General features: G+C 35.6%; 1 protein-coding gene across 1 annotated transcript in view; it reads right to left on the reverse strand.

The window, feature by feature from the left end:
• Positions 1–756: 756 nt before the first annotated feature.
• LOC127836435 (sodium/hydrogen exchanger 3-like) overlaps positions 757–12,622 on the reverse strand; it is a 38,451-nt gene continuing 26,585 nt past the window's right edge. Inside the window, exons 17-23 of the mRNA XM_052363071.1 lie at positions 12,411–12,520; positions 11,200–11,259; positions 8,017–8,093; positions 7,330–7,433; positions 5,542–5,556; positions 3,288–3,482; positions 757–2,360 (exon numbers count right to left, since the gene is read on the reverse strand). Of these exons, the coding sequence (XP_052219031.1) occupies positions 2,286–2,360; positions 3,288–3,482; positions 5,542–5,556; positions 7,330–7,433; positions 8,017–8,093; positions 11,200–11,259; positions 12,411–12,520 (636 nt within the window). The 3' untranslated portion in view covers positions 757–2,285. The remainder of the gene's footprint in view (positions 2,361–3,287; positions 3,483–5,541; positions 5,557–7,329; positions 7,434–8,016; positions 8,094–11,199; positions 11,260–12,410; positions 12,521–12,622) is intronic.

Below are 12,622 nucleotides of genomic sequence, written 5' to 3' on the forward strand. Positions count from 1 at the left end.
AATGATCGATAAGCGTAATAGATCATATTATAAATAACATACTATTTAATTGTGAGCAATGTAACCGTGAAGATGACTTAGAGAAATCTGAACGTCTGTATTAATACAATCAGATACCTTAAAGTGATATTATGGGCATCTAACAGTTTGTAGGTGTCTATCGCAACCGTTGTTTATTTTTGGTGTTTTCACTTCATATACACTTATATTTGTTAATGCAGCATCAACATACTAAAACAATATCCCGGAAAGAGAAAAAGAATGCATTTAAATATCAACCGTACTTTCGTTTTGACAACTGACGACAGAAATGATTCGATTTACGATGTGAATCTTAATTAAGTTTTAGTGCAGATTCGTTCATAGGACACAAATACACTATTTTATTTTACGGATCATTTCGGCTTAGAGGACTGGGTGAGTCATGTAAAATAGAGAATATGATATTATTTTTTTTAACCAACTAGTAGCAAGATGAGTTGCAGATAATTGGTCAGTAACCACATTTTAACTAACTCGTTTGACCTGTTAATTCTTTTCAGCTCAAATCAACAGTAAAAATGCCCATAATATCACTTTAAAGGAATGTTTGTTGATTGTAAACTACACATCGGATAAAACAATATTAATGTCATAAATGTAACTTCTACCAACCATCAGCAGCAATAAATAATAATCGTTTAAATTCAAGTATAGTGTTTTGAAATAAAGCTGACCATTTTATGAGATGAATAGCCTCAAGACCACATAGGTTCCAAACAACAACAAATGCAACATTTTGGTATTGTATTGCAATTAAAATATATACAACGTTTAAAAGCTCTAGAAATGAGCTTACGAATTTTCCGAATAAAACAATATATACAAGCATGTCATATCACACCACACATTTGTATGTAATATGGTATACAAAGTTATAACAAATTTCAATTATACTATATGTATACACAGCGACGATGAACACAATGAGTGTATGTATTTGCAACCAGGCAACGAAAAAGATATGTTTGCGGACACTCAAGCTCTCGGACACCCTCCTTTTTACTCCAAATACTTTTATTTTATTATTTTATTTTTTTTGGAAACCCAGATGTTCCTTAATATTAATGTTGCATTTTATTAAAAGCTATTTGCGTTGATTCGTCGATAAATTGCATAATTGTTTTACAACCGGTGGACGGTGATAAAAACACAGCAGATGATTGGAAAAAGTCAGGGTTCCGTTACAGTTGCTGTATTTGGGTAGATAGACATAGGTACATGAATAGGGTAGATTATATAAGCAGCCTCATGCGCGATAGTACCTCACAAACTTTAATATATACACACACACATACGATAAATAATGTTTTACCCGCAAGCTAAATGTGGCTATTTAGTTGATATGATCGCGGTAAGAAAATATAGAAATTTTGCTTAATGTATTGACAGTTTTTGTTTTGTATCTCCCCAGGCACAACTGCCCATTATGATTATAATGATATCTGATAGGGATCATACTACAAAAAATCAATTGCTAATCTTTGTACTTAGTGGTCAAATGTTAAACTATGGGGTATCTTTTTGTAAAATAACATATACAAATAAGAAATGGTTTTAAATTCATTGTAAACATATCTTGAATTATTTAATACCCCGTGGTATTTTCTAGCACATGTTATTATTTTGACACGTTTCGTGATATTTCAACTTCAATAAACAAAATTGTTATGAACTAAACATGAGTTTTTCAAGTCTGAAGCTAGATTCTACAATAGCTGACCTGAACTCCTGGGCTACAACTAGATTCTACAATAATTGACCTGAAATCCTGTGCACTCAATTTGAACTATTAGGCCCAATACACTGGTCATAAAGAATTCATCAATTAGTAAAGCATATTCTTTTAATTCTATTTACACCATTTGAAATACACTTTTACCGTCATTAAACAACACACGTTGCAAACACGATCCCTGAACTTGGTCCCCCAAAACTAACAGCGAATACAGTACGCTCTACAGTTCGAATGTAAGTATTACTCTTTAAAGTTCGAATGCCATTTTTACTATTTACAGCACTAATGTCAATTTTATATTCATAGCTAAAATGTGACTTTCAACATTGAATTGCTAAAAAAATAACTTTTACTATTTAAAGCTCAAATGTCAATTTTACTTTTTTAGCTCAAATGTGACTTTTACTATTTATAGCTCAAAGGTGACTCACTTTTCATAGCTCAAATGACACTTTACTAGTAATAATCCAAATGTCACTTTTTTCAGCTTAAATGTAACTTTTACTATTTATAGCTCAAATGTCACATTGCCGTTGGGTTCATGGTTATCTGCCTTGGTTTCGTCTTCTTCTGTAACAGTGGCCTGTAACGTAAAGGAGGGATTTTGAGATGGCGACAGTCATGAGTCGCGCTCTTGGGAAGCGGGGCTTAATGCATGTGCGAAAAGTGTAATCTCAGATTAAACTCTGCACTTTGCACAGGCTTATTTGGGACAATGCTTCCCGCCTTAACTGGATTTTCGCTCAGAGGAGACTAACTCTTAACAAAAATCCAATACAAGCGGAAAGTGTCGTCTTGGTTACCATGTGCGGCCTACATAGTCTCATCTTTGACGAAAACTCACACACATTCGTTAAGCTCCATTTTCATAGAGCGCGTCTCAGATATAACACGATATATGTCAATACAAGGAGGTCAATGTAATGGAGTTCAACCAGCAGATATTGATCCGGCCAAGTGGGCTCAAATCAGGTAACAAGAGGGAAAGTACTGGCAGGTTTTATAGGTTTTACAGGTTGAGAGATTTACATTAGCAGAGGACATTATTGTAAGGTGATTTACTCCCAACAGCATAGTTGATGTGTTTGACATACTAGTATATGAGCAAGGGATATCATTGCAAACCAGACAAGATGTAGACATACTGTAATGCGTTTTGAACAGAAAAGTTGGATAGAAACTCTAATGTGTTCGATACATAAAATTATATTTGTCCATAGTGAGGCTTTGGCACAGAAAAGCAGAGGCGATCGCGTTACGATATCATTGACGTAAATACAATATAATAGAAGTTTTATTATGAAAGGTCTGCTTATGTTATTTTCTACCTTCTTTACTTGTTACTGCAAACAACATATTATACAATGACCACATATAGATAGCGCATCTATACAGTCACCTTGATATAAGTTAGGCATTTCGCTATTTACAAAAGCGCATCTTTGGTCTATGTGTTTGAATATAATTAACAAACACATACGATTTATTTTAACCATAGATGCTAACATACATGTTTCGGTGTCCTGTCTTCGGGAGACCTAGTGAAGGATTGGTTGGTGGGAAGCGAGTCCGAGAACGCAAATGCATCCGGGTCGCTTTTCCTGCGCATCTCTCGCAATGCCTTGTTCATTCCACGCTTCTTGCGAAGGAAGTTGACCATGCTCGAGCGGCGACCCTTCGACGATGTCATATTTTTATCGTGCACCTGTTGTAAATTAAAACAGAAGACAATAGTTCATTTTGACGTAGGAATATTAAGCTCGTCGTCATTAATTTAACATACATTTACATTAACACATTTGTTTGAAGTAAATACAAAAGACATACATCATTTCGAAGAAAGATCAATTTTATTTACAGGAAATACACATGTTTTCGTTGTTAATTACACAGTTTAAAACACTGCGAAATTTTTTGGTGATTTTTACCAATAAGATTGGATTACATTTCTGATCGTGTATCTGGTGTGCTTAGAGGGCTTATTATCGTTTACCTGTTTTAAGTTACTGGGCTTATACTCACGCCCTGTTGTAAATAAGACGGCTTATTATGGTGAATCTATGGTACTTTAGAGGGCTTATAATCATGTACCTGTTGTAAATTACGAAGGAATTGATACACTGCGGGCTTAATGGATTACTTTAAATTAAAAACATACCTGAAACTATTACTATACTTAGTCATTCAAAAAGTATAAATCAATTATTAACACAATGTTTGTGTGCTTTTCATCGTGCATCTGTTGTGAATAAGAGGGCTAAAAACACTAAGAACATCATGGATCATTTTACGAAATAGATTTGATTAAATAAGATATATTGCTTAACATGTCATTCAACCAGTATAAATAAATCATTCAACTTATTATTGTTTTGTTTTACTCATAAAAACAGTGGATAAATAAGTTTCATAAAATCTCATTACATGTACATAATCTTGGAAAACTAGCAAATGTATATTTGAAATGTTCTGAATGTAAATTATACTAAAACACATAATATTAAATATTGTTGCGACAAACTGTTAATACTCTAATGTACTTTACGATTCGATGTTTGCTAAAACCCCATGCGAAAAATCCAGCAAGACATCACGTAAAACGCACATATGTGTCTTGTTCTGAGAAAACTGGGCTTAATGCATGTGCGTAAAGTGCCGTCCCAGATTAGCCTGTGCAGTCCGCACAGGCTTATCAGGGACGACACTTTCCCCTTTTATGGTATGTTTAGTTTCAAGGAAGTACTTCCTTGCCGAAAATCAAGTTTAGGCGGAAAGTGTCGTCCCTGATTAGCCTGTGCTAATCTGGGACGACACTTTACGCACATGTATTATGCCCAGTTTTCTCAGAACAAGACACATATATTTGGGCCGTTCTCTGTGAAAAAGGGGTTTAATGCATGTTCGTAAAGTGTCGTCCCACATTAGCCTGTGCAGTCCGCAAAGACTTATCAGGGACGACACTTTCAGCTTGTATGAAATTTTTCGTTTAAAGAAAGTCTCTTCTAAGCAAAAATCTAGTTTACGTGGAAAGCGTCGTCCCTGATAAGCCTGTGCGGATTGCACAGGCTAATCTGGGATGACACTTTACGCACATGCATTCCCCTTTTCACAGAGCGCGGCCCATTTACATGAAGAAAGAAACACGAACGAAAACTACCGATATCGGTTAATAATAAACATACATGATTAAACACACATGATAATATATGAAATATACCAAACCGATGTAGCGTGACTAATATTTATCAGTTATAGCGCATGAATGTTCAAGCGTAAGAATTGGGTTGTCCCTTGCAGAAAAAAGTTGAAAATGCAAGCTTTAGATATTACTCAAACATGCAAACATTAATGTTAGCAAAACATGCACGTTTAAGATATTAATTGAACTTGCAAGATGTAGATGTACGTCAAACATGAAAGTTTAAAGTATTACTAAAACATGAAAACTTTAGGTGGCATTCAAACATAAAAGTTGTAGGTCTTAGAAGGCTTACGTCAAACATTTAAGTTTCAGTTGTCATACGCAAGTTTCAAATGTTAGTCAATATGAAAGTATTAGATGTGAGTTAAACATGCCAATTTAAGATCGTGTATGAAACTTGCACATTAAGTCATAAGTTATCAAACATTGGTTACATGTTGCCACATGAGATGCATATGGGTATCATTTACTTGTACTACACTATAAGGTTACACAATATATACAAGATAATGTCATGTTACACGTTTTGTACACAGAGGATGTGTGGTCCTCAGCAACTTACGTCCTTATGTAGCCGCTAAAGAATATAAAACAACAAAACGTAAGAAATATTGCAACATATCATTACAAAGTGGGCAAGGCCAAGTTGGAGAAAATGACAAGAAAACAAAATTAAAGATATGAATGCTTCGCATGCCCTTTCACTCATGTTTAATCGTCAAATGCATTTGTCATATCGAAAACAGAGTTGATATTTGTATTACGAAAGGTTTCTTGGCATTGTGTTTGGTTGTTGAAAATGACGGAATAAAACAAAAACAGACGATTATGGCTTACATAACAAAATACAACATACTATATATTGCAAAAGGGTTAAGAAAATAGAGACACCATCAAATGGTGGCGTACGCACACGCTCGGTTCAACAAGAGATGATGTAAGCACACTCAAGATTTTCTAGTATTGACGTTAACGCATGAAGGGTTCCGGGGGACGTCCTCATATGCGATTTTATCGCGAATGAAACTCACAGAGTCTTACTCTACAGCAAGTTAAAACCAATAAGTGCAGAGTGCGACTTGTAATTACTGATGAAAAGGCTTCAATAAGTGCAGAGTGCGACTTGTAATTACTGATGAAAAGGCTTCAATAAGTGCAGAGTGCGACTTGTAATTACTGATGAAAAGGCTTCAATAAGTGCAGAGTGCGACTTGTAATTACTGATGAAAAGGCTTCAATAAGTGCAGAGTGCGACTTGTAATTACTGATGAAAAGGCTTCAATAAGTGCAGAGTGCGACTTGTAATTACTGATGAAAAGGCTTCAATAAGTGCAGAGTGCGACTTGTAATTACTGATGAAAAGGCTTCAATAAGTGCAGAGTGCGACTTGTAATTACTGATGAAAAGGCTTCAATAAGTGCAGAGTGCGACTTTTAATTACTGATGAAAAGGCTTCAATAAGTGCAGAGTGCGACTTGTAATTACTGATGAAAAGGCTTCAATAAGTGCAGAGTGCGACTTGTAATTACTGATGAAAAGGCTTCAATAAGTGCAGAGTGCGACTTGTAATTACTGATGAAAAGGCTTCAATAAGTGCAGAGTGCGACTTGTAATTACTGATGAAAAGGCTTCAATAAGTGCAGAGTGCGACTTGTAATTACTGATGAAAAGGCTTCAATAAGTGCAGAGTGCGACTTGTAATCACTGATGAAAAGGCTTCAATAAGTGCAGAGTGCGACTTGTAATTACTGATGAAAAGGCTTCAATAAGTGCAGAGTGCGACTTGTAATTACTGATGAAAAGGCTTCAATAAGTGCAGAGTGCGACTTGTAATTACTGATGAAAAGGCTTCAATAAGTGCAGAGTGCGACTTGTAATTACTGATGAAAAGGCTTCAATAAGTGCAGAGTGCGACTTGTAATTACTGATGAAAAGGCTTCAATAAGTGCAGAGTGCGACTTGTAATTACTGATGAAAAGGCTTCAATAAGTGCAGAGAGCGACTTGTAATTACTGATGAAAAGGCTTCAATAAGTGCAGAGTGCGACTTGTAATTACTGATGAAAAGGCTTCAATAAGTGCAGAGTGCGACTTGTAATTACTGATGAAAATGCTTTTAAGGAAAAACATGACCAACCTAAAAACAAAAAAGTTTATTAGTAAACAACATAATATCTGCAGCGAAAAAATACTTTAAAAGCTCAATCAAATTCTTAAAGTCTTAAAAATGTGCTTCCGTGTGCAACACCGGATCTAAATGAGGCATTGCACTCACGGCAATACTAAAGAGAAACCCCTTGCTTTGCGAATGAATTCACGTGTCGACATAATTATTAACAACAACAACTTACGTTTTGTGTGGCGTTCAGTGTCGACAAAAAGACTTTCAAATCGTCGCCCCCGAGACGTTTGTTCTCCTCTTGCATCTCCTGCTCTCGTCTTTCGACGGTCTTCTCTGAAATATAGGAGAGTCTCGTTCTAGTAAATCCTGGACGTAATGCATATGCGTAAAATGTCGCTCCGGGTTAGCCTATACTGTCTGCACAGGCTTATCAGGAACGACACTTTCCACTTTTACGGATTTTTTTCATTTATGGAAGACTCTTTTCACGAAAATTCCAGTTTCGGCGGAAAAGTCGTCCCTGATTAGCGTGTACGAAATGCACACGCTTATCTGAGACGACACTTGACGCACATGCAGAAAAGGCTGTTTGGATCAGGACGCGTCTAATTTAATCCCACTCAAAACAACACTTGAAAACAAGTGAAACAGTTTTGCTGATCTTACTGACAAAAATGAAAAGAACGAATTGGAATGTTTTAAATTAAGATTTGCCTTTCATTATTAAGTTATTGCATTTTTTACACATACAAATTATAAACATGTTTTTAATATGCACAGATCATTCATACTGGTCATTCAAGTAAATGCTTCTACGAAAATCGTAAATAGGAAATTTACATGTGGCATTGCATGTTTAAATCAAAGCGCCGACTGCGTTGAAAGACAATCAATGAAAAAAAGACGATCGACTTACGAAACAAGTCAGCGGCCTCGCGTTTAGATTCGCTTTCTACCAGCTTATCCATGGCAAAGTCGCTGTCAAGACGACGACTGGAAAAAAATGAAATCACAATAGAATTTCTTTCAAGTTCAGTGAGCGCTATGCATTATTGTATCATAGTCCTTATCACACTGAGGCTAAATGATATTAAAGAAGGAAACTATGGGTGTCATGTCATTGTGCGATGTGCATGCCTTCAAGCCTTTATACAGCTACTTCATGTACAAAACAGAATGCGTTTTGGGCCTTTTATTTTCGTTAAAGATAAAGTACAATCAAGACTTGCAGGCGATTTAACTTGTTGAAATGTATCAAGATCCTCATTCATTACTTCTTTAAGTTCAATGTATACCTGCATTGAATGAAAACATGTCAAATCAACTTTCTGTTTGAGAAAAGGAGCCGTTAGTTCTTAATCTAATACAGCGTTTCTATTGATTTTGCTAGTGAATTAAACAAAATTCGCTAAAACTGCACGTGCTGACATTATGTCACTGGATTGCATTACATGGATAACAAACGTTTTCGAGGGCATGATCATCTGCGGGCGCTCGAAAAATCCGTTCCTGTCCGAGCGCGCAGCACGAGGGCACCAACGGATTTTGAGAGCGTCTGTTGATGGTCATGTCCGAGAAAAAGTGTATTTTCGCTATTATTGCATAAACAAATTACACAAACCAAAATAAATTAAAATAAAATTGAAAACAATATGTCTTGTTCATTCGACATCGAAAAAATTATTCGATTTTTTTCATATGACGCCATACAGTTCAAGGTTGTGTTTTACATATGCCTCACTCGGTCATCATCAGAAATGACGAGGCTTTACCTTCGGATAGGCAGTTTTCGATTTTAAATGTGTTTAAACAGTGAATTGATGCAAATTTGAAATGCAGGCGCGTAAATTAAGAAATGTGTAATCATTTTGGAATTTACTGGTCGTGGCGGATATGTATATCTTCAGAATAAGTGATTGTTTTCATAGATGTTTCTTTCGTACAGGTCTATCTTATTTCGTTCCAACTAATTTTTCTAAAAATAAATACTGCCAACATAATGTCACTGACGTATTTCAAGCATACAGCAGGAACGTTGAAAGTACATAAACACTTACATTTACAGAATAGTCTTGTGTAAGTGTTGAGAAAATAACCTTAACTTCATTGACGTTGCCAATAAAAAAGCTGTTGTCAAGAGAGTGCAGATGGTATAATTTGAGAAGTGGATTAATTTCCTTTATCCCTGCATGCATGAGGAAACTGGTGCTTATTCAGTTCCCCATTTATGCTTGGAAAGTTTTCGAAGGCTGGAGTTATTAACAAAGTTCATAATAACTTCATTGAATCCACTTAGAAGATCTCAAAGAAGACTAAGCCTAAGGGAAGTAACTGCGCATGGACCAGTTTATGGATATGAAAAACACATAACAGGACTTGAACGGCACGAGAATCGCCTGCCTTGTTGATACACGATTTTTACCGTTCAAGCCCTCTTTTTGCCAAGTTTCTGCACCTCGCCAGAGGGCATTATAGACATAGTTTATGCAATAATATTCATTCAGCTCGAACACGCGAGTGGCTGGGCTTTTTTAAACGCAGATGCATTAAAATATGACGTATTTGTGTGTTGAATTAATATAATAAAACATGAATAAAAGTGTTGGAATATATGGTTCCAATGAAACCCGTGACATTGCATTGTAGATCTCTTTAATAATTTGACATTTTAAATTAAGTGTTTTTGTTGAACTAATAACGGTGAACAAATGTATCACATGTAAGTACAAAGTCAGTCATACGAATAGTTTTTAGTTATCAATTGACACAAATAAACATTAATTATATCGGGGTATGATAAACGCTGCATCATGCATGACAAAAGTGTACACATTTTGTAATTTGAAAATGGCACCCATCTTTGTTTTTGGTATATTGCTTAGGTAAAACAAGTATGTACGCTTTCACAAAGCCTTCTGTGTTCTACTTGAGTGTGTACATTTATGAAAGTTAATGAAATATGAATCGAGGCACTGAGCGATATTTTGTCTTGGTACTCTCCTTTTTCATTTAAATTGTTGATGACTATTTAACTTGGCCTCACCGGGAAAGATAAGACAACGTTTTGTATTATTACGCAAGGGTCGATTCACTTACTTAAGCCTGTTATTGGCTTTTGCTTAAACCATTTGAACGCTTATACAATGTTACTTAAATTGTTAGAAGCCTCGCTATATTAACCCATTTATGCCTAGTGGACTCTCCCATTCTTCTGAATTGTCTCATTTTTTTCCAAATTAGGGATGTCTAGTAAAGTTATTCCTATATTAAGAATATTTCTTACAGAAATTCCTTTAATCAAACAGCGCAAACCCAGATGAGACCGGCGTCTCATCCGGGTCTATGCTGTTTGCGAAGGCCTTTTTCTAGACGCTAGGCATAAATGGGTTAATTTGTTAGAAGCCTTGCTATATTAACATTTCTTCAACTCGTCGGATTAATTCAGGTACACAGTGGCTCTAACATAGTATTCTCTATTAACTTTTTCTCAAATAATAATTCATGTTAGTTGAGTATTTCGAATTTTATAAGGTCATGCGAGCCTGAGCTTAAGTGTATATTGACCCAGAATGTTGACCGGCACAACTACCTAATTAACGTACTAGGCTCATGAAAGTTTGGACGAATTTTGAATGATAACTGCAATATCCGGCCATTTATTTGTGACTGAATGGTTTTGATAAACTGGTGCTGTGTAGAGAAGTCAGTGTACCGAGAGGAAACTCCAGCTGTCCGGTATGGTGACCACCAACCAAACGCACGGGTTTCATGAACGGGGATTAATTCCGAGTCGCCTAGTTAGGCGTTTGCAGTTCGTGTTATATATTTGAACTTACATTATGCTTTAAGTGTGTTAATTCACTTTTAGGGCGTGTGTCAATTTAAATCGGTCGGTAATTCTATTTGATTCGCAAATACAATTTTCAGTAACAACAGTTTCATATTATTTTTTCGAATATGTGTTTATTTATGTTGTCCCTTAGCTTTCGGTTTGACTTCATAATTTTGCCCCCCCCCCCCCCCCTGCATTGGTTTCTTAGAGTTGAATAACGGTTAATTAATTTATTTGTATCGCAAAATTGTTACCATGGTAACTTACATGGCTGTCTTAACTCGCGTAAGTTTGGCTCCACTCAACTGCAGATTTTTATAGTGTTCTCTGAAATATAAAACATGTATCATCCACAAATAATGGTATATTTTTTTAGTATCATTATTTACAATCTATTATGCATTTACTTATTTTCCGCACTCGTTGTAACCCCCCAAGTCGGTTAGCTCAAAAGACTTGCGAGATTGTATATGTCGATGGTATGAATTGTACAAGTATTCGTAATTTAATTTAATGTACACATCAGATCCTTCACGCTGTCTGCTGCTGTTATTTAATTTAGAACAATGGTAACATGTATAACAAGTATAAACATGTTCCCTTGCATAAAAATCCTACATCAGCACTTGACGATTACTCGCACTTATGGCCTAGATTTGTGATAATGCTGCAAATACTGCATTTTATGTTGTGCTTTCCGGCGGATTAAAGAGATATGTTAGTTCTTATTATATGTAATAAGTACTATTACTATAAAACCAACTTCGTGTGGACCTGAGATCACGTTGTGTGTAGGTAGGGCTTTTATAGTAGTTACTATACAATCAACTACTTGTAAAGCTGAAACAGACAATCACGTTGTGTGGAAGTACCGTGTGTATAATTGTATCTTTATAATCTATTACTTGTAAAGCTAGGACACACCATCAAGATGTGATGACGAAGTCAAACTTCATGTCAAATGACTGAAAGTAATTTTAAAGTGATATTATGGGCATCTAACAGTTTATAGGTGTCTATCGCAACCGTTGTTTATTTTTGGTGTTTCCACTTCATATACACTTATATTTGTTAATGCAGCATCAACATACGAAAACAATATCCCGGAAAGAGAACAAAAATGCATTTGAATATCAACCGTACTTTTGTTTTGAAAACTGACGATAGAAATGATTCGATTTACGATGTGAATGTAAATATAGTTTTAATGCAGATTCATTCATACGACACAAATTTTATAAACAATTGGTAGCAATATAAGTTGCAGATAATTGGTCAGTAACCATATTTTAACTAACTCGTTTGACCAGTTAATTTATTTTCAGCTCAATTCAACAGTGAAAAATGCCCATAATATCACTTTAAAGACGTTCAAAGAGCGAAAAACTGGAGTGCCTTCAGCGCTTTGATTTTAACTGTAACTATAGAATCAACTGCTTGTAAACCGTAGGTGAAAGAATCGTTCTCATAGTACTCACTTCATCACTAATTTCTCGTAATACTCAGTGAATTCATCCAGCTTCGTGGTAGTAGCGTGTCGTAGAATCCTCGGTCGTATAATTGAGTCGTCTATTTGGTATATTTTCGCCTGAAGGTATAATAAAAGCAAAGCATGGATATAGAAGAAATACTAGTAGTGTATAGCTACAGAAAACATAGGAGAATTCAAATGCTTTGTTAACAGCACTAC

The sequence above is a fragment of the Dreissena polymorpha genome, chromosome 6, assembly GCF_020536995.1.
Source record: "Dreissena polymorpha isolate Duluth1 chromosome 6, UMN_Dpol_1.0, whole genome shotgun sequence".
Lineage (NCBI taxonomy): Eukaryota > Metazoa > Mollusca > Bivalvia > Myida > Dreissenidae > Dreissena > Dreissena polymorpha.